This window comes from Scyliorhinus torazame, chromosome 3 (genome assembly GCF_047496885.1).
Source record: "Scyliorhinus torazame isolate Kashiwa2021f chromosome 3, sScyTor2.1, whole genome shotgun sequence".
In the NCBI taxonomy this organism is placed as follows: Eukaryota; Metazoa; Chordata; class Chondrichthyes; order Carcharhiniformes; family Scyliorhinidae; genus Scyliorhinus; species Scyliorhinus torazame.
Window position 1 is genome coordinate 200877185 of NC_092709.1, and position 21825 is coordinate 200899009.

Genomic DNA, 21825 nt, shown 5'->3' on the forward strand with positions numbered 1-21825 from the left:
CCACTTAACACTCCAAGAAATGCTAATTGTCTGGAGACAGCTGCCACCTCTCAATTGAGCACAAGTCTCACCTCAGAGTTGCCGGCCAATCTGATCACGTGGCAGCTTCGCAGTCCTAGTGGTGCCCGTGGCAATATTGGTCAGGACTGGGATTACAAACAATCCCCAGATCCCCACTCCCCAGGAGTTCAGGGCCAGGTATGTGCGGTGAGGGGATGAGGTCAGACAGGGGTGGGGAGAGATTGATGAGGGTATTGATGAAGAGGCTGGAACGTGGGAAAGGGCACCTGCAGGGGGTGGACCTTGGGGAGGAGCCCCCAATATGGAAAGGAGACCAGTGAGGAAGGCAACCCCCGTAACACCCACAACCAAAGCAGGTTGATCGCCGAGGCTTCACCCTGCCTTTTAACTCCTGCCCCCGCCTCAAAAGTGAAGTCATGGCAGAATACATCCATTAAGTGGATCATAATTGGCTACTTAAGGCATCAACTGGAGCAAGGGCAGGCAGGCCACCTTAGGCCTCTCCCATTCCACCTAGAATTTTGGACAGGCCAGGGTGGGTGGGATGGAGATGGGAAGGCTACCCAGAAACCCCATCCCCAACACCTTTTTACATGCAAACCCACCAGCAGAAGACCATAACATTCTGCCCATTTAACCGTTTCCTCTCCCCAGATGCTGACAAACTGAGTGTTTCCAGCATTTTCTGTTTTTGTCCAATTTGCCAAATATGGATTATGAACAAAGCCACACACCCTTCTGTGGTATTCATAATCAAAGATGCTCTTTTCCTAATACTTTAATGTAAGCAGGTGCATGTAAGTAAAGCATGAGTGCTCATAATTCTGAAAAGTTCTGGTGAAACAACAGCTTGCATTTTGTAAGGGCCCTTCCTGTTGATTCTCTTGTTTCCCATTTCTTTTACTTGGTGGTTATCAATTTGACCCATGGATATTTAATGGACATGTACTTTTAAGTCAAGCAGAGAAAGTGAGAAGCTCAAAAGTTGAAAAATAGTACACTGTGCTATTGGAGATTTAGCTTTCGAACAGCAGAACTCAAGACTTTCTGGCAACCGAGAGTTGAGAGAGATTCGGTTCGATTGGTTGGCTGGTGGCCAATGAATTGGCCAAAGGCTGTATTCTGCCCAGTGACCGGCGGTGGTTAGATCCTACACGTTAGGGATGGTTTTAGGAGAACCCAGGAAAGGATAGTCGTTGGGTCCTGGACGCTGAGAGAAGAAACTAACGTCTCTCTCTCTTTCTCCAAAAATGCTGCTTACCTGCTGTTTTCTGAGCTGCAGAGAAGTTTTTGAGACCTTCGTGAATCTGCAGTGAAAACCATTACAGACTAAAGCAAAAATCTTGAACTGAAGGCCTAGAGTGAAGAAAGGTGTACTGGAAGACATCCATTTCAAGCAGAGACTTATCCTTTCTATTTTTCTTCACACCATTCTTTCCCCTCGGTGTCTGTCAGTCGTGTATGTTTAGAATGTGAGGCGAGAAGAGGGAGGGTTAGGAATTAGTTAACCAGTTGTATTTGCTGTGTATTTACTTATAGTTACGGTTATTAATAAAAATTGTGTTTAAATTCAAATCCGGTGACTGTTGTTATTGGGCAGCCAGAGAGCATCGACTTTTGAGTATTATCCAAGAATTAATTGTTAGTTGTAGTTGTGTTGCGACTCCGGCTCAAGTGGGGCTGGAATTGACCGGGCACTAACCTAGGATGTTGTAACTATTTAAATAGTAACTTTAATATAGTAAAAACATCCCAAGGCAATTCACAGGAGCATTATCAAACACAATCTGCTTATTATATAAGCAGATATTTGGACAACTGACCAAAAGCTTGATCAAGGAGATAGTGTCATGAGAATGTCACTTTAAGAAATGGTTAGCTGCTCATGTTACTGCAGTGATGTCAGTGTGGGTGGAGCTGAGCTCTGGTTCGGCTTTTTAGTTTCACTTTGAGAAAAGCTTGAGTGTGTTGCAGCTGAAGTCAGACAAAGCAGCTGTACTGTTCATCTCTCTGCCATGAAGGACTATCTCTTAATCATTTGGTGAATTCAGAATTATAAATGTTTTCAGTATTGAATGTAAACCCTGATGTGCTTCTGTTTAGAGGTTTGTTAAGTCTTCTGGGTGTTAAAAGGACAGCATACAGATTACTTAGTGTTGTATTCTTTGGGGGGTGTATTTGATTTACTGGTTGCTAAGATGTTCACTGTTTGTTTTAGAAAGGTTACCTTGAGTTCATAGAATAAACATTGTTTTGCTTAAAAAATACTGGTCCATTTCTGCTGTACCATTCCTGTAGAGTGAGCCGTGTGCTCCCCATACCACAATCTATTAAAAGTTGTGGGTCAGGTGAACTCCATGATACACTTTGGGATTATCTAAACCCTGACCCATAACAATAGGTTTTAAAGAATGCTATGAAAGAGGAGAGAGGTGCAGAGGTTTAATAAGGAGGTTCCAGGCCTTAGGACTGCAACTGAAGATGGGGCCAGCATGATGCAACAAGAGGCATGATGAGCAAGAGACCAGAATTGGAGAACAGAGATCTCAAACACTTGTAGGGATGGAAGAAATTATAGAAATGGGCAACGGCCATGGATGGGTTTGAAATAAAACGTCCTTGAACATTACCTGAACTGTTGAACTCCAGAATTTTTGGTTTTGTATCTCTTAAGGACGGCACGGTGGCTAACACTGCTGCCTCACAACACCAGGGACCCGGGTTCAATTCCAGCCTTGGGTGACTGTCCATGTGGAGTTTGCACTTTCTCCCGGTGCCTCAGTGGGTTTCCTCCGGGTGCTCCGGTTTCCTCCAACAGTCCAAAGGTGTTGTTAGGTGGGGTTAGGGGTTATGGGGAAGGGGGGGGGGACCGAGATCCGAATGGCCTCCTTCTGCACTGGAATTCGATGATTCTAAGTGGTTATACAAATGGACATTTTTATCTACCTGGTCATTAGATACAGCTTTGTCATGGACACTTTATGCAAGTTTCTCTTCTTTATTTGGTGGAGTAACATGAAAAATACTCTGCCTCTTTTGTTGCAATTTCGCATGCATTCAACAGATCACATTCATGAAGTAATTCATTTAGATTTAGAAACAGACTTCAAAACTAAGATTGCAGAAGCACAAAATATAGTATAAGCAGCTGAATAAATATTGTCGCAGGCCTGTCAACATCATAAGAATGTTGAATGCACTGTACACATTGATCATTTTGAAGCCTATTCAGCTCCTCAATAGATTGAGGATAATTACTCCAAACAGGGACATACTGCGCCATACACATGAAGCCCAATCATCTAGACTATATTCAGTTTTTTTACTTCATTAGCCCTGGGCTAGAGAAGCATGGAGAAATGCAAGCACTTCCTGTGTCTAGTCACTACTGCTGCAAAGCATATCTGCAGCAAGAACTGCATTAATCTCTGCTATCATGTCTACCTTTTGAATAGCATGCTTACTTGTGACACAAGGAACAATTAATAGAAAGCTATATAGGATATTCATCACAAAGAAAAGAGATCTTTTTAAAAATCCAGTGTGAATTTAGTGTAAAAAAAGAACACTAATATTCTGTCAACAATGCGTTGTCGTTGCATTTGCAATAATTACATACATCTGCCTTTCTGTGTCGGCCATGGAGCGAGTGGTCACACATTTGGTGACTCCTGCTAGAGATGGAATTTCTTGGTCCTTTCCCACCTGATGTAGGGGTGAGAGGTGCATGAGCACGGAGGAATTGAAGTATTCCATTGTTGGGGCCAGTTTATGGCTTACCAGATGAGGACTGCAACAAGTAAGAGGCAGCAACCTGGGCAAGAAATTATTCAAGATGCGACATAGGAAAAGATGGCGGAGTGTGCTGGGGAATTGTTGCCCACCCAGTGATCTACCGAACAGCTTGTGGAATTTTTGGACGTGAACTTTCAGCAGCAGAGGCGTTGGTGGTGCCGCTTAGTGCAGCTATCGAGAGAGTGGAGCACAGGATGGATGTTCAGGGTCTGGCACTTGAAGGTGGAAGAATCAGTGGGAGAGCACGAGGACTGGCTGGCCTTGCTGGAGACAGAGATAGTGCTTCTGGCAGATAGCCATAAGAGGTTGAGGGAGAAGGTGGAGGACCCCGAGAACTGTTCCAGGAGGCAGAATCCCCAGATTGTGGGGATCGAGGTAACGCAGGCGGCAAAGTATGTGCTGAGTATGTTGGAGAAGTTAGTGGGGGAAGAGGGTCTTTGACTGTCCCCTTGAGATGGATCAAGTGCACAGGGCACAGAGAAGGAGGCCAAGGGAGCCGCCATGGGTAATGGAGGTACGGCTGCATTGTTTCCCTAAGAAGATATTGAGGTGGGTGAAGCAAACAAAAAAATGCACCTGGGAAGGAAACGTGCTGAGGATCTACCAGGATCTGGGTATGGAGTTGGCCAAGCGACGGGCCAGTTATAATCAGATCAAGGCTGCCATCTACAAGGAAGGTGTTAAGTTTGGGGTGGTGTATCCTGCTCATCTGTGGGTCACACACCAGAATCAAGAGTTTGATTTTGATACGCTGGAGGAGGTGAGTGAATTTATGACAGACCATGGACTGGGAGGTGTGTGAGGACACTGAACTTTGGAGATGCTAAAGTGTGGAATGTGGGTTACATGAAGGGCAAATTATCATATTTAATGAATATGGGTATGGAGTGGGTGAGTATGTTGTTTTTTTAAAACTGATTTTGGGGATTTGCGGGTGATGGGCAGCTGTGGGGAAGGGGTATAGACGGAGGCCTTGAGTGGGTGCCACCATGCTAGCTGGTTGGCTAGTTAACAGGAGTGAAATGGGAGGTTTACCTATGGAGGGGTGGGTGGTTGGGCTTTCTTTGTCTGTGTTTATGGGGGGAGGCGAGCGAAGAGGCGAGCGAAGAGGAATGCTGACGTGGTTGGTGATGATGTGACGCAGTTGGTTAAGGGGAGATGGCAACTGACATCTTGAAGAGGGCCTCCCGGCCCGGTTGATTATGTGGAATGTACAGGATTTAAATGGCCCAGTCAAGAGGTCGCATGTTCTCTCACATCTAAGGAATTTGAAAGCGGACATTGTGTTTCTTCAGGAGACGCACCGGAAGCTGGGAGACCAGACCAGACTGAGGAAAGGCTGGGTGGATTAGGGGTTCCACTTGGGGCTGGATATAAAGACAAGGCAGGGTGGCGGTGCTGGTCAACAAGAGGGTAGAGGCCGAGACTTCCGGTTGCGGCTATGCAGAGCTAAGTCGCATGTTTGGCAGCTCCCGCTTGGAACGGACTTTTGGGCTCTTTTCAGGGCCCCCAACGGCATTATTTCGACATTTCCCGGTGTGGGAAGAAGACTGAAACATTCCCCCGACAGTGTATGGCTTGGACCAGGAGCAGGGCAACTAAAAAAGTGGTGGTGAACCCAAAGAAAGTGCGAGGGAAGCAGAGCAAGATGGCGGCGGGCAGGGATAAGGCAGCTTGGGCGCAGGAGCAGCAGGAGGTTATCCAGCGCTGCTTCAGGGAACTCAAAGCGGACCTGCTGGAACCGATGAAGGCTTCTATTGATAAGCTGCTGGAGACATCAGACGGCCCATGGGGTGGCCATCCGCGAGGTCTGACAAAAGAGCTCAGATAACGAGGAAGAGATCTTGGGCCTAACGGTAAAGGTGGAGGCGCACCACAAGAAATGGCAGGAACGGTTCGAGGAGATGGAGAATCGGTCGAAGCGGAAGAATCTGAAGATCCTGGGCCTCCCGGAGGGACTGGAGGGGTCGGACGTGGGGGCCTGTGTGGTCACCATGTTAAACTCGCTGATGGGAGCGGGGTCCTTCCAGGGGCCCCTGGAGCTGTAAGGGGCCCATAGAGTGGTGGCAAGGAGGCCCAAGACTAACGAGCCGTCGCGGGCAGTGCTGGTGAGGTTTCATCGGTTCGCTGATCGGGAGTGCGTACTCAGGTGGGCCAACAAAGAGAGGAGCAGCAGGTGGGACAACGCGGAGGTTTGAATATATCAGGACTGGAGCGCGGAGGTGGCGAAGAGGAGGGCCGGATACAACTGGGCGAAGGCGGTGCTGCACAGGAAGGGGTGAAGTTTGGCATGCTGCAGCCGGCACGACTGTGGGTCGCCTTCAAGGACCGGCACCATTATTTTGTGTCCCCGGAGGAGGCGTAGGCCTTTGTTCAGGCAGAGAAGCTGGACACAAACTGAGGGTCGGGATGGGGGGTCTGGGATTGCTGTTGGTGAGTTACATTTTGAGGGGGGGGGTTCTTTGTTCTTGTTTCTTTTTGATTCGGTGTGGGTGGTTAGGGTGGGTTGGGCACTGTTTTGGTTGGGTCTGTCGGGTGGGCTCTTGGAGGGGGGCAAGTAAACGGAGTAGGGGTGGATGGCCAGTAGGGGGGATGGGGCCGCGCGGGGGAGGGTGAAGCCCAGGTCGGGGGTGAGGGGACTGGGCCTGTAAAAGGAGCTGTGCCAGAGGAGGCGGGGCCGGGCAGGTGGAAAGCGCGGGCTTTTTCCCGCGCTGAAGGCTGGAAGGGGCGGGGCCTGGGCGGGGAAGTGCGGGTTTTTCCCCGCGTTTGGGATGGAAGGAAGAGGCGGAGAGCCTGCTGGTGGGTAATGGAGGGGGGGGTAAGTGACACAATGGGAGGACTCGAAGGAGAGGCGGGAGTGGCCGGGGTCAGCAGGAGTCAGCTGACTTGCGGAAGTGCAATGGGGGGAACAAAGCAGCTAGGAGGGGTTGCTGCTGGTATGGTCAAGGGGGAGCTGGAGCGAGTAGAGGGGGTTGCGACGGGGGTCTGCCGCCGTGGGGAACGGGCCGGGCGTGGGGTGCGGGCGTGTGGCGGGCCGAGGAGGGGTTATGGCTAGTCGGCGGGGGAGGGGGGCGGGTAGCCCCCTGATCCGGCTGATAACCTGGAACGTAAGAGGACTGAACGGGCCGGTTAAGCGGGCCTGGGTGTTCGCGCACCTGAAGGGGCTGAAGGCGGATGTGGTCATGCTCCAGGAGACACGTCTGAAGGTGGCAGACCAAGTAAGATTGAGGAAGGGGTGGGTAGGTCAGGTGTTTCATTCGGGGCTGGATGCCAAAAGTCAGGGGGTGGCGATCTTGGTGGGAAAGAGGGTGCCGTTCGAGGCGTCGAGCATTGTGACAGACAATGGCGGCAGGTACGTAATGGTAAGTGGTAAGCTGCAAGGGGAGAGGGTGGTGCTGGTCAACGTGTATGCCCCGAACTGGGACGATGTGGGTTTTATGCGGTGCATGTTGGGTCGTATCCCGGACTTGGAAGTGGGGTGCCTGATAATGGGGGGGGGACGTTAACACGGTGTTGGATCCGGCACTGGACCACTCCAGGTCTAGGACGGGTAGGAGGCCGGCGGCGGCTAAAGTGCTGAGAGGGTTTATGGAACCGTTGGGAGGGGTGGACCCTTGGAGATTTGCAAGGCCGGGGGCTAGGGAATTTTCATTCTTCTCACACGTTCATAAGGCCTATTCCCAGATCGACGTTTTTGTTATGAGCAGGGCGCTGATAGCGAGAGTAGAGGATACAGAGTACTCGGCGACAGCCATTTCGGATCACACCCCGCATTGGGTAGACCTAGAGCTGTTGGAGGAGAGGGACCAGCGCCCATTGTGGCGCTTGGAGGTGGGGCTGTTGGCGGACGAGGGGGTGAGCGAGCGGGTCCGAGGAAGCAGAGATAGATACCTGGAGGCCAACGATAGTGGGGATGGTCTGGGAGGCGCTGAAGTCGGTGGTTAGGGGAGAGCTGATCTCCATTAGGGCCCACAAGGAGAGGAGAGAGCAGAGGGAGAGGGAGAGGCTGGTGGGGGAGACGGTGAGGGTAGACAGGAGGTACGCGGAGGTGCCGGAGGAGGGACTGTTGTGGGAGAAGCGTAGCCTCCAGGCCGAAATCGACTTGTTGACCACCAGGATGGTGGAGGCGCAGTGGGGGAAGGCCCAGGGGGCGGTTTATGAATATGGGGAAAAGGCAAGCCGGATGCTGGCACATCAGCTTCGGAAGCGGGACGCAGCTAGGGAGATCAGGAGAGTTAAGGATAGTGGGGGGAGTGTGGTGCGGAGTGGGGCTGGCATCAATGGGGTCTTCAGGGACTTTTATGAGGAACTGTATCGGTCCGAGCCCCCACTGGAGGAGGAGGGATGGGCCGGTTTCTGGACCAATTGAGCTTCCCGAAGGTGGAGGAGGGACTGGTGGCGGGATGAGGGGCCACGATTGGGCTGGAGGAGCTGGCCAAAGGGATAGGGAGCATGCAGATGGGGAAGGCACCGGTGGCCGGATGGTTTCCTGGTCGAATTCTTCAAAAAATATGTGGACCTGTTGGGCTCGTTGCTAGTTAGGACCTTCAATGAGACAAGGGGGGGGGGGGGGGCTTTGCCCCCGACAATATCCCGAGCACTGATCTCCTTGGTCCTGAAGCAGGACAAGGATCCCCTGCAGTGTGGGTCTTACAGGCCGATTTCGTTGTTAAATGTAGATGCCAAGGTGCTGGCGAAGGTCTTAGCTACGCAAATTGAGGATTGTGTGCCTCAGGTGATTCACGAAGACCAGACGGGATTCATGAAGGGGAGGCAGTTGAACGCGAATGTGTGGAGGCTCCTGAACGTTATTATGATGCCGGCGAGGGAGGGAGAGGCGGAGATAGTGGTGGCGATGGACGCTGAGAAGGCCTTCGATAGGGTAGAGTGGGGGTACTTGTGGGAGGTGCTGAAGTGGTTCGGATTTGGGGAGGGGTTCGTCAGGTGGGTTAGGCTGTTGTACGAGGTCCCGATGGCGAGTATGGCCACGAACAAGAGGAGGTCGGAGTACTTGCGGTCGCGTCGAGGAACGAGGCAGCGGTGTCCCCTGTCCCCCCCTGCTCTTCGCACTGGCGACTGAACACCTGGCTATGGCACTGAGGGAGTCGAGGAACTGGAGGGGATTGGTGCGGGGTGGGGAGGAGCATAATGTGTCGCTCAATGCGGACGACTTGCTGCTATATGTGGCGGACACGTGGGGGGAATGCCGGAAGTAATGAGGATCCTCAGGGAGTTCGGGGATTTCTCAGGGTACAAGCTCAACATGGGGAAGAGCGAGTTGTTTGTGGTTCACCCAGGGGACCAGGAGAGGGGGATTGGCGAGCTCCCACTAAAAAGGGCAGAGAGGAGCTTCAGGTATTTGGGGATCCAGGTGGCCAGAGCTGGGGGGCCCTGCATAGACTTAATTTCACGAGGCTGGTGGAGCAAATGGAGGAGGAGTTTAGGAGGTGGGACGCGTTGCCGCTGTCCCTGACGGGTAGGGTGCAGTCAGTCAAGATGACGGTGCTCCCAAGGTTTTGTTCCTGTTCCAGTGCTTCCCCATTCTTATCCCAGAGGCCTTCTTTAGGTGGGTCAACAGGTGCATAACGAGGTTTGTGTGGGCGCGAGGGACTCCAAGGGTGAGAAGGGTGTTCCTGGAGCGGAGTAGGGATGGGGGCGGGGGGGGGGGGGGGGGCTGGCCCTGCCAACCTCTGTGGGTACTACTGGGCCGCCAATGCGGCGATGGTGCGCAAGTGGGTGATGGAGGGGGAGGGGGCTGCATGGAAGAGGCTGGAGACAGCGTCTTGTGAGGGTATGAGTCTGGAGGCGCTTGCAACGGCGCCGCTGCCGCTCCCTCCAATAATGTATACCACGAGCCCGGTTGGGGCGGCTACCCTCAAAATCTGGGGGCAGTGGAGGCGGCAGAGGGGGGGGGGGGGGGGGGGGGAAAGTGAGGGCCTCGGTGTGGACCCCAATATGGGGGAACCACCGGTTTGTCCCAGGGAGAATAGATGGAGGGTTTTCGGGGTGGCACAGGGCAGGGATAAGAAGGTTGGGGGACCTGTTTGTGGATGGGAAGTTCGCTAGCCTGGGTGAGCTGGAGGAGAAGTACTGGCTCCCCCCGCGAAACACCTTTAGGTATCTACAGGTAAGGGCGTTTGCCAGGCAGCAAGTGGTGGAATTCCCACTGCTGCTGCCACGCACGGTACAGGACAGGGTACTCTCGGGGGTGTGGGTTGGAGAGGTGAAGATCTCGGCAACATACCAGGTGATGCAGGAGGAGGAGAAGGCCTCGGTGGAGGAGCTGAAAGGTAAGTGGGAGGACTTGGGGGAAGAGATCGAGGAGGGGACGTGGGCAGATGCCCTTGGGAGGGTGAACTCTTCCTCTTCGTGCGTGAGGCTCAGCCTCATACAGTTTAAGGTGCTGCACGGGGCACACATAACCGGGACAAGGATGAGCCGTTTTTCTTGGGGTGAGGACAGGTATGTTAGGTGCTCAGGGAGCCCAGCAAACCACACCTATATGTTCTGGGCATGCCCAGCGCTGGAGGAGGTTTGGAAGGGCGTAGCAAGGACGGTGTCGAGGGTGGTAGGATCCAGGGTCAAAACGGGCTGGGGGCTCGCAATATTTGGGGTTGCAGGGGAGCCGGGAGTGCAGGAGGCGAAAGAGGCCGGTATTCTGGCCTTTGCGTCCCTGGTAGCCCGACGAAGGATTCTTCTTCAGTGGAAGGATGTGAGGCCCCCAAGCGTGGAATCCTGGATCAATGATATGGCGGGGTTTATTAAATTGGAGAGGGTGAGATTTGCCTTAAGGGGATCGGTGCAAGGGTTTTTCAGGCAGTGGCAACCGTTCTTGGACTTCCTGGCAGGATGGTAGACAATGGTCAGCAGCAGCGGCAGCCCGGGGGGGGGGGTTCTATTTTATTTTTGTTTGTCTATACTGGGGGATCTGAGGGTGTGTGTATATTTGCTATGTTTGCTATGTGTTAATTCGGGGTGTTAATTTATTATTTATGTATAGGGGGGAGGGGGGCATTGGGTTGTTTTGTATTTAATTCTATTGGGTTCCTTTTACATTTTGTTGTTGATATTTTGTGAAAACTTTAATTAAAAAAATTTTTTTTTTTTTTTATTTAAAAAAAAAAAAGAGGGTAGAGGCCTTTGAGATTGGCAGTATTTTACCCGATCCTGGAGGTAGGTTTGTGATGGTTAGCTGGAAGCTAGAGGGGATGACTAATGAATGTTTAAGCCCCAAATTGGGATGATGTGGATTTCTTGAAAGAAATTCTAGGGAAGATCCCAGACCCGCATCAGCTGATTATGGGGGGAGGTTTTTAATATGGTTCTGGATCCTAGGTTGGACCGGTCATGCTCTAAGTCCCTGAAGGTTTCGTCTCCGGCGATGGAGTTGTAGGGGTTTATGGAGTGCATGGAGGAGCAGACCCATGGCGGTTCAAGAGGCGGAGGGCGAAGGAGTTTTCATAGTTCTCGCACGTGCATTCCCGGTGTATTCCCGGATAGATTAGTTTGTTTTTGACAAGGCGTTGTTGGTTGGGATGGTTGGATCAGAGTTTACGGCGATTGTGGACTCTGACCATGCATCGCACTGGGTGGATTTGCAGGGGAAGGCTCAGTGGCTGCGATGGAGGTTGGATGTGGGGTTAATGGCAGACAAGGAAGTCTGTGAAAGGGTGAGGGTGGTCATCCAAAATTATGTGGAGCTGAATAAGATGGGTTATAAGAGGTTTCTGCCTCCACGCTGTGGGAGATGCTGAAAGCAGTGGTAAGGGAGGAATTTATATTGATTCTGGCGCACAGAGAGCAGAGCGGGCTGAGAAGCTGAGGTTGGTGGAGGACATGGAGGGTGGACCGGAGATATTCGGTGGCGCCTGTGGAGATGTTACTGAAGGAGAGAGAGGCAGACCCCAGATGTAATTGGGGCTGGTGTCCACTGGAAAGGCGGTGGGGCAACTGCGTTGAGCCAGTGGGGCAATTTATGAGTATGGGGAGAAAGCGAGAAAAATGTTTATACATCAGTTGAGGAAGCAGGCAGCGGCGGGAGAGACTGGAAGGGTGAGGGATGAGAGGGACACAGTGATATAGTGTCGGAGGGGATGAATAGGGTTTTTGAGGCCTTTTATTGGAGGTTGTATAACCATTCCTGGGTTGAGGTGCAGGGATTGGGAGCCCTGGTTGGGCTGAGGGAGGAGTGCAGGTAGGGTGAGTGGCCAATTTCCTGCCTGATAGCCCGGAGAAAGATTTTGCTGTGTTGGCAGGACTTGGGGCCACCAAAGGGTGAGCGATTTGGCAGAATTCCTGCATTTGGAAAAAAATAAGTTTGCCTTTCGAGGGGTGGAGGAGGAGGGGTTCGCCTTGAAGTGGAAACTGTTTATCGATTTCTTTCAGGATTACTGAGTCATCCTTGGGGGGGGGGGGGGAGGGGGGGGGGGTTGTTATCTGTTGCCACAGTTGGCTTTTATATTTTTTTGATGTAAATATTTAAAATGCCTCAAAAAAATGTTTTTCAAAAAAAATAATGTACGTCAAAGAAACAAGTTCATGAATACTAAAATTACTTAGCATTGACAACAGTTGCAGTAAGAAATTTGATATTTTCTGAACCTTTAGTCCCAAGTTTTTTGATTTGTTCATTCATAACTGAAGAGATGGATTGAAATGTTTCTGTATTGGGTCTTCCTTCCAAACAGACCCTAAACATGTCTTTGAAAGATCTTGTTATCACTGCAAGCAATGAAGAGCAGCACGGTGGCGCATTCGTTAGCACTGCTGCCTCATGGCACCGAGGTCCCAGGTTTGATCCCGGCTCGGAGTCACTGTCCATGTGGTGTTTGCACATTCTCCCCGTGTTTGCGTGGGTTTCGCCCCCACAACCCAAAGATGTGCATGTTAAGTGGATTGGCCACACTAAACTGCCCCTTAATTTGAAAAAAATGAATTGGGTACTCTAAATTTATAAATAAAAGATTTTTTTTTGAAAAATCATTGCACGCAATGTTTTTTCAAAAAATCAGCTTACATTTATATTTAAATATCATGTTGGTCATAGAAAATTATACTAAAGCACTTCATAGAAGCATTTGGGAAAGAATGAGAGGTAGCATGAGGTAAAGGAGGAAGGGTCGGATTCAAAGGGCCAGAGTCAGGAATGGAGAGTTTGGGATGTACTGGGGAGAGGTTGTAGGGCGGTTTGTAAGACTCAAAGAGCGGTAACTGATAGAGAATGCTGAGAATGGCCAAGAAGGACTCAGACAAAGTTAAGAAATTCATACCTGAGCCATTAGGGAACAGGAAGCTAATATAGGACCGGACCAGTGATAACAAAGGTGATGGTTAAAATTGGCTTGTGTAAGATGGAATAGGACATTCGACAGAAACAGAAAATGCTATAAAAACTCATGTGGCGACATATATGGAATAGGATATTGTTTTTCAAACAGTCCAAACTTAACAGAAATAAAACTTTTACGCAGGACATTACCCCCATACTACCCTTTTCCTGAATTCACCAATTCATATGAGAATTTGGTTTTATAGGAATTGATGGTCATTGCTACCAAGCTTCAACTGAAAATCTCAGTAGCATGGGGCATCAAGCTATTTAGTATCCCACACTGCTGAGCCCACCCTGTTATCCACGCCCATTGAATCACAATGGTTACAGAACAGAAAGTGGCCATTTGGCCCACCATGTCCATGTCAGTCTCTGTAAGAGAAACACACCAGGTCAAACCCCCCCCCTGCCTTTTTCCCATTGCCCTGCAAACTTTCTCTTCATTATCTAAACCTCTTTTGGAGGTCCTTGTTTTGATCGGTCTCAATCATAATAGTGCATTCCAAATCCTAACCATCCACAACATATAGAAGTTTTTCCTCAAGATGCCATTGCTTCTTTTGCCACTCTTACTTCTACCACAACATACTAGACAGCAATTAGCAATGGGGACCTTAACCAAATTTCCATCTTCCTAGTCTGGAGAACACAGTCACACTGTAAAAGCCTAATTATGATCTGCAAACTCAGAATAAACCAACGTTGAACTTGGACCTTGCTAGCCTGCAAGGACTGTGAGACAACACTCATTTTAAGTAACTAAATGTACATACTGTACTTTTTACAGAAGTTTTAGAACCATAGAATGACGACAGCACTGGAGCACATTTGATCTGTCAATGATCAAATAGCTTGCCAGCTCTCTGAAAGAGTAAATTAGCTAGTGCCATTCCCCTGCCATTTCCATACACCCCTGTAATTTCTTTCTCTTCAGGTGGTTATCCAACTTCCTTTTGAAAGCCACCACACTCTCAGACAGTGCCTTCTAGATCTTAACCATTCGCTGTGCAAAAATGTTTTTCCTCGTCGTTTTTGGATATTTTCCCAATCACCAAAAAACAATGTCCTCTGGTTCTCAACCCTTCTGTTAATGGAAACAGGTTCCTTCTATCTGCACTGTCTAGATCCCTCATAATTTTGAAACCTCTGACAAATCTCCTCTCAACCTCTCTTGTCTAAGGGGAACAACCTCAGCTTCAATCAGGAAGGTACCACACGTACAATGCAAACCCTAAAACAGGGAGCTAGAATTTACAGGCAGCAAGAACTCGACTATACAAGTATCAATTCAAAGCCATACTGGATTTTGTTTATTGTCACGTGTACCGAGGTACAGTGAAAAGTATTTTTCTGCGAGCAGCTCAACAGATCATTAAGTGCATGAAAAGAAAATACTTGTAAAACCCTCTCAAAATGAATTGACAAAAAAGGTTTGAAGCTGTACTACTTCCACTAAACCAGTACTGAAATCTTTCAATCGGATTGCTTTCCCTGACTCAATAAGTTTAGATTGTTCAGTAAAAGACAACCAACCAATTGTTCAGAACGGGACAAGAAGCATAACACTTGTGCTGTTTACTGATTATATTAACATACAAGGTAAAGGTTCTCTGCTATCCTTATGAAACATCTTGGTCAACACCTGTTCTAGATCATAAACAGTTAAGACTGATGAAAAAGCAAACATACCCTCCCATGACTATTTGTATGAAAGTAATTAACTCAGATTATGAGCTCAAATACACCTACATGTAACACAAATAAATCGAGTTTTTAAAGAGTTTGCTAAGATTTCTCAATCTATACTTCAGGTGGTTCACAAAATTTCAGATTAAAAAAACACAAGTTGATAATTTTAACCCTAAATTTCTCAAATTCCTTTGCTAAGTGAGCAAGCATGGCTGGAGACGTCCTTGATCAATCCTGATCATTTATATGGCATATTGACCTCCCGTGCTTCTTGGTGTTAGAAAATTAAATCTTATTCCAGGTCTACCCGGTTAGTTATATTGTTGAAAAGGTTTTGGGAAAATAAGTATAGTGAACAAAGGACTGTACAAACATTTCTACAATTAGCACACTAAAAATACAAAATTATCTTAATTCTTAACATTCCAGAAGAGCACATTACACCAATACCATAATGGTTATTTAACCACCAATGGTAGACCTACCACACTTTGAAGTGATAGAGAAAAGCGTAACTCTGATGTACCTTTCGATTGTTGGGGTTCACATTGTTGAACTCTGGAACTCATTAAAAGCTTTTCATCAATTTCTTCCATTGTCTGCCCTATAGAAAGCAAACTCAAACGTCTCATTTTCAAAAGCCTGGGGACACCATCACTATCAGTAGCCCCAGCATCACCAGATACAACAGCAGGTACGACTCGCTTCAAAAAATCCATTTTTCACTTTATAAGTGCAGCAAAGAAACAAACTGCTTAGCTGCCTTACTCACACATGAAATTACTCATGCAAACTTCCTTATCACATAAAGGTGGAATATTTACAGTCGATTTCAGAGTGATGTCATGAAGGAATTGGGTGGTGCCTAAAAGTTTCTGGTCAATTTGCTATCATCAAACAACGTCTGGGATACATGCCCTGCCTTGTAAACTGATAAATATGCAGAATATATGAATTGACAAGAGGCCTGAAGGTGCATTTCAACATAGGATATGTCAGGTTTTTTTAATGCAGCAGAATCTGCATAAGCTACAGATCACAAACTGGAGAATTATGCAATTTCTTTAAACATCAGATACTTCGGGACCTGTCGACAAACATGAATTTGGTTTTTGTTTGCCAAATACATTATTCTCTCATTCAAACTTATTCCTGGTGGGTGGAACCTCATATCTCCAGCAGTAAAAACAGTTCTCGAGAGATAATATGTATCATTTTAAATGCTATATAAACACAGTACATCTAAATTTACAGCCCAGACCACACACTTTTATTCAAAATTAGAACATTTTTATCCAACATAAAGTTGTGCATGTCAGGAACATAGTACCACAACTGCCCAAGCTGTGATTAAGATTTCTTGAAACACTCCTACAATGACGCGCACAATAAAAAAATATGCTGTTCTGCAACAATGACTTATAGTTTATAAAGTACATTTAATGCAGAAATATCAAGTGCTTCAAAGGTGAAACTGATGAAATGAAGAGTTAGAGATCACTTAAAGTACCGTCAAAAAAGGTGTTTTGAGGAGACCTTTTAAACCATGGAGAGAAGCAGCAAGACAGAGGCCTTTAAGTTGATGCTAGTCCAAAGAATACAAACAAATATCTGAAGAACAATTCAACAACTTGCTTGTTCGATGGTTTATGATTGGGTGATTTTCCGGTCTTTGCTGGAAATCAGCAGGACAAACTGAAGTGTGGTTACTTCGGTCTTTCAACTGAAGCGAATAGGTATTTCACACATGACATACATCTTAAAGATTTAGTCATATTGATATTAGCATTCACCTGAGGAAGGAGCTGTGCTCCGAAAGCTAGTGATTCGAAACAAACCTGTTGGATTTTAACCTGGTGTTGTAAGACTTCTTACTGTGCTCACCCCAGTCCTACGCCGGCATCTCCACATTATGATATTAGCATAACACAGCTCATGGTAAATAAGATGATACTCTGTTTTATAATATATTATAACTTGTTCTACACTTCCATTCTCCCATTGCATCTAGATCTGACCAATCTGATTGTTTTCCCATTTAACATTTTAGCACAAATATTTGTCACTACTGGCAAAACCATTAGTAACAACCCCCTACTTTTAAAAATGTAACTAATTCCTTAACCACCTCAGGATCTTCCCTTCAATGTAACAGTCTATTGTACTGCAAGTCCTGAAAACCGGCTTTTCTGAAAATACAAATGTATGACATTTCTCATTCGGCAATCTCTTCAAAAAATTCAACTATGTTTTTCAGTCTTGGAACACAGAATTTACTTCAAAAAAAGCTCCCTCCAGTTCACCTTCATTGTAGCCAGATGGGAAATAATAATGTAGTTGTTGACTATTCATGACAATGAACCATCATCAAGTAGTCAACAATAGACCCAAACATGAGACGAGGAAATCTCCAGTCATGGGACGTTTTGGGAACTATAGATTCAAAGTCACCTGTTCCTTCTAAGCATGCTAACATACAAGTCATGACCCAAATTACTTACATACAACTTTAATTTACATATCTGATGTAACATACCAAGGTGATTAACATAATGAATATCAATAAAAACATTTTTGAAGCTTAAGTAAACATCAACGGTGGAATCCGAAGAGTTCACAAGAAAGACATTTATTCCGCATAACAGCAGTATTTATACAGGACCCAATTACACATCTCAGGGTCCTCATTCCTCCCTGTCAGTTGCTACAGCAGCTGATTTGTTAAAGAGTGCTAGTTAACTCACGGCCCAATCAGTACGAAGGAACAGTCATCTCCAGCTAGATGAGTCCCTTGCAGGGTTATAACAGAAGCCAAACCACACAATGTGATATCAGGATGGATGATTAAACGTTTGGTCAAAAAAAAAAAGTATCTTAAAAGGCAATAAATATGCATGCATACATACTGCATAAAGAAATAACTTTTATTTATATACTACCTTTCATGACCTCAGCAGTCTTATAAGTGCTTTACAGCCAATGAAGTGCTTCTGAAGTGTAGTCATTGTTGTAAAGTAGGAAACGTGGCACAAGTTTACATACCAAATTCCTAAAACAGCAATTACATAATCTGTTTTAGTTTTTTTAAATTAATTTATGGAATGTGGGCATCTCTGGTCAGGCCAGCATTTATTGCCTATCCCTAGTTGCCCTTCAGAAGGGGGTGGTGAGTTGCCTTCTTGAACTGTTGCAGTCCTTGAGGTGTAGGTACACCCACTGTGATGGTAGGGAGGGAGTTCCAGGATGTTGCCCCAGCAACAGTGAGGGAATGACGATATATTTCCAAGTCAGGGTGGTGAGTGTCTGGGAGGGAAACCTCCAGCTGGTGGGGTTTCCTGCTGCCTGCTGTTCTTGTCTTTCTAGATGGTAGTAGTCTTGGGTTTAAGGAGTTGTTTAAGGAACCTTGGTGAGTTACTGCAATGCATCTTGTAGATGGTTCACACGGCTGCAACTGTTCGTGGGTGGTGGAGGGTTTGAACTTTTGTGGAAGGCGGAGCAATCAAGCGAGCTGCTTTGTCCTGGATGGTGTCGAACTTTGAGTGCTGTTGAAGCTGCACTCATCCAGGCAAGTGGAGACTGTCCAATTACACTCTTGACTTGTGCCTTGTAGATAGTGAACAGGCTTTGGGGAGTCAGAGTCAGGAGGCGAGTTACTCGCCATAGGCTTCCTAGCCTTTGACCTGCCCTGTTAGCCACAGTATTAATATGGCTAGTCCAGGTCACTTTCTGATCAATGGTAACTCCTAGGATGTTGTTTGAGGAGGATTCAGCGATGGTAATGCCATTCAATGTCATGGGGCGGTGGTTAGATCCTCTCTTGTAGGAGATGGTCATTGCCTAGAATGTGTGGAGCAAGTGTAACTTGCCACTTGTCAGCCTAAGGCTGGATATTGTCCAGGTCTTGCTGCATTTGGACATGGACTGCTTCATTATGTGAGGAGTCACGAATGGTGAACATTATGCAGTCATCTGCAAACATCCCCACTTCTGACCTTATGATGGAAGGGAGGTTTTTGATGAAAGCTGCTGAAGGTGGTTGGGCCTCAGATACTACCCTAGTAGTGATGGTTATTGAGGGATAAATATTAGCCAGGACACGAAGAACCCCCGTACCACCTTGCTGTTTTACAAAATAGAGCAACAGGATCTTTTACATCTACCCGAGGGGACAGATGGGGCTTTGGTTTTGTTTAAACATCTCACCCGAACCACAGCTTCTCTGACATGCAGCATTCCCTCAGTACTGCACTGAAGTAACAGCCTAGATTATGAGCTAAAACCTCTAGTGGCACGTGAACCACTGAGTCAAGGCTGACATTTCTAATGTGCATTACAATGATTACTACTTCCAACATCTCCCACATCCTTCTATTCTATTCTCCCTCATGCATTATTTATCTTTCCCAATAATACATCAAAGCTAACTGTCTCAATCGCTCCGTGATAGGAGGTTTCACATTCACACAACTCTCCGATTAAAGGGTCATGAATTCCTCACTACATTTATTAGTGACCATAAGATATAGGAACAGAATTAGGCCCATCGAGTCTGCTCCACCATTCGCTCATGGCTGATATGTTCCTCATCGCTATTCTCCTGCCTTCTTTCCATAACCCCTGATCCCTTATTAATCAAGAACACTATATTTGTGCTCGAGGTGCTGTTACCTTCAGGACTACAGATCAAAAGCTGGAAGGTGGAATTGGACAGAAGTTATTTCTCAGAACATAGGAACATAAGAACTAGGAGTAGGAGTGGGCAAATTCGCCTCTCGAGCCTGCTCCATCATTCAATATGATCATGGCTGATCTCATCATGGCCTCAACTCGACCGTTCGACCTGTTCTCTGTAACCCTTCAAACCTTTACCAATTAAAAATCCATCTAATTCCTTCTTAAATTTACTTAGTGTTCCAGCATCCACTGCACTCTCAGCTAACGAATTCTACAGATTCACAACACTTTGGGAGAAGTAGTTTCTCCTCATCTCAGTTTTAAATTTGCTGCCCCTTATCCTGAGACCATGACCTCTCAATCTAGAACGCTCCACAAGAGGAAGCATCTGCTCCACATCTACTATAGCCATACTTTTTATCATCTGAGATAACTTCCCTCATTCTTCTAAACTCGAGAGAGTATACTCAATCTCTCTTCATAAGACCAACTCCCCCCTCCCCCATCTCTAGAATCAATCCAGTGAACCTCCTCTGAACTATCTCCAATGCCACTATATCTTTCCTCAAATAAGGGGACCAAAATGATACTCCAGGTGCAGCCTCACTAATGCTTTGTACAGTTCTTACTACCTTCCTTACAATGTCTTGTACAGATCTTACAGACAATCTTACCTTTCTGGTCTTTTGGTTTGGATCCCCTACCAGTGGAAATACTTGTACATCCCCCTACAAATTCCTTTCATAATTTTAAAGATTTCTACTATGCCACCTCACAATCTTTTCTCAAGAGATAAAAAGCCCCAACCTACTATAAAGTATACTATGATTATATGTAGGCTGCTTATCTGTTTTTACAGATTGGCTTTGAATATATCCGCATCAGGCGCATGCTGTGTCTTCTGATTCTACAATTCTGGACAAGGTAAAACATTATATTCTGCACAAGTCATGTTAAGAACCTTTAATAACCCCATCTCATCTCTAAACATCCATCCAGAGTGTCTGCAATCATCCCTTCGGACTATAGAAATTGACAAAGCAGTATCTGAACTCAGGACTCATGTGACGCGCGACAACGCAGAATCGCCGAGCAGAAACTTATAGCCAAGTTCCGCACACATGAGTGCGGCCTCAACTGGGACCTGGGATTCATGTCGCATTACATTCATCCCCCACCATCTGGCTTGCAAAATCCTACCAACTGTCCTGGCTTGACACAATTCACACCTCTTTAACATGGGGTTACCCCTATCTCTGGATATGTAAACACTTAATTAACTGCTAATGCTCATATTCCAAGCATTGTCTGGCATCTTTGAATCTGTCTATATATATGTTTCTGGAACATACCTCTTCATTCACCTGAGGAAGGAGCAGCGCTCCGAAAGCTAGTGACATCGAAACAAACCTGTCGGACTTTAACCTGGTGTTGTAAGACTTCTTACTAGACTAAATGGTTTAATACCATTTATGTGCAAAATTGTAAATTCCGAGATAAAACAAATAAAGAATTGGAAATGAAAAATGAAAAAAATGAAAATCGCTTATTGTCACAAGTAGGCTTCAAATGAAGTTACTATGAAAAGCCCCTAGTCGCCACATTCCGGCGCCTGTTCAGGGAGGCTGTTACGGGAATTGAACCGTGCTGCGTTGGAAATGCATGGTTTAATCAAGAGAACCCAGCAAGGAGTTATTAAAAAAAGGGTGTGAGGAGTACAAGATATGTAATAAGGTGTTGCGCAAGAGCCTCATTAGAAATATACAGGCAGATGATAAATGAGGAAATGTAGTAGCACTGATAAAAAGATGATTGCCACTACAGGAATTAGGACAACTAGAAGCAGCCTGGAGCAGGTATTACATACATAATAAGAAAAAAAAAAACATATTTCTGGCAAACTGGTAAAAATGACATGGTCTTTTGAATTGGATGCGAATAACAAAAACATGCATAAGAAAACAAAATACAGCAGATGCTGGTAATCTGAAACTGGTCATCAATCTGACAAAAGGCCATGAACCTGAAATATTGGGCTGTGTTCATCTGCCCCGCCCGCCGCAAGAATGCCATGGGCGAGCCGTGGACTGTGTCTTATTTTCACCATAGAAATGTCATAAAAAGTGGCATATTCTACTACTCCTCAGAGACACAAATATTATTTATTTAAATATCCTGACAAACTTTAAATCTAGTTTGCAAATTCCATTACAGCTGACAAACGTTCTAGATGCTAAGTTCAATTTTAAAGTCCATAAAGTCAAATAAAGAACTGTGAACACCGCCTATTTCTAAATTTTCATTTGTCATGGGTG

The 21825-nt window shown here is 46.6% G+C and overlaps 1 protein-coding gene across 3 annotated transcripts in view; it reads right to left on the bottom strand.

The window, feature by feature from the left end:
* The window catches only part of fryl (furry homolog, like), a 683156-nt gene that overhangs the window by 600780 nt on the left and 60551 nt on the right, over positions 1-21825 (bottom strand). The window contains exon 1 of one of the 3 annotated variants that reach the window (XM_072496730.1): positions 15363-15570. The exons of 1 other annotated variant lie outside the window; for it this stretch is intronic. In XM_072496730.1, the coding sequence (XP_072352831.1) occupies positions 15363-15555 (193 nt within the window). In that variant the 5' untranslated portion in view covers positions 15556-15570. Of the gene's footprint in view, positions 1-15362; positions 15571-21825 lie in introns of those variants that run through there. One more of the 3 variants, XM_072496731.1, reaches the window with a different exon arrangement.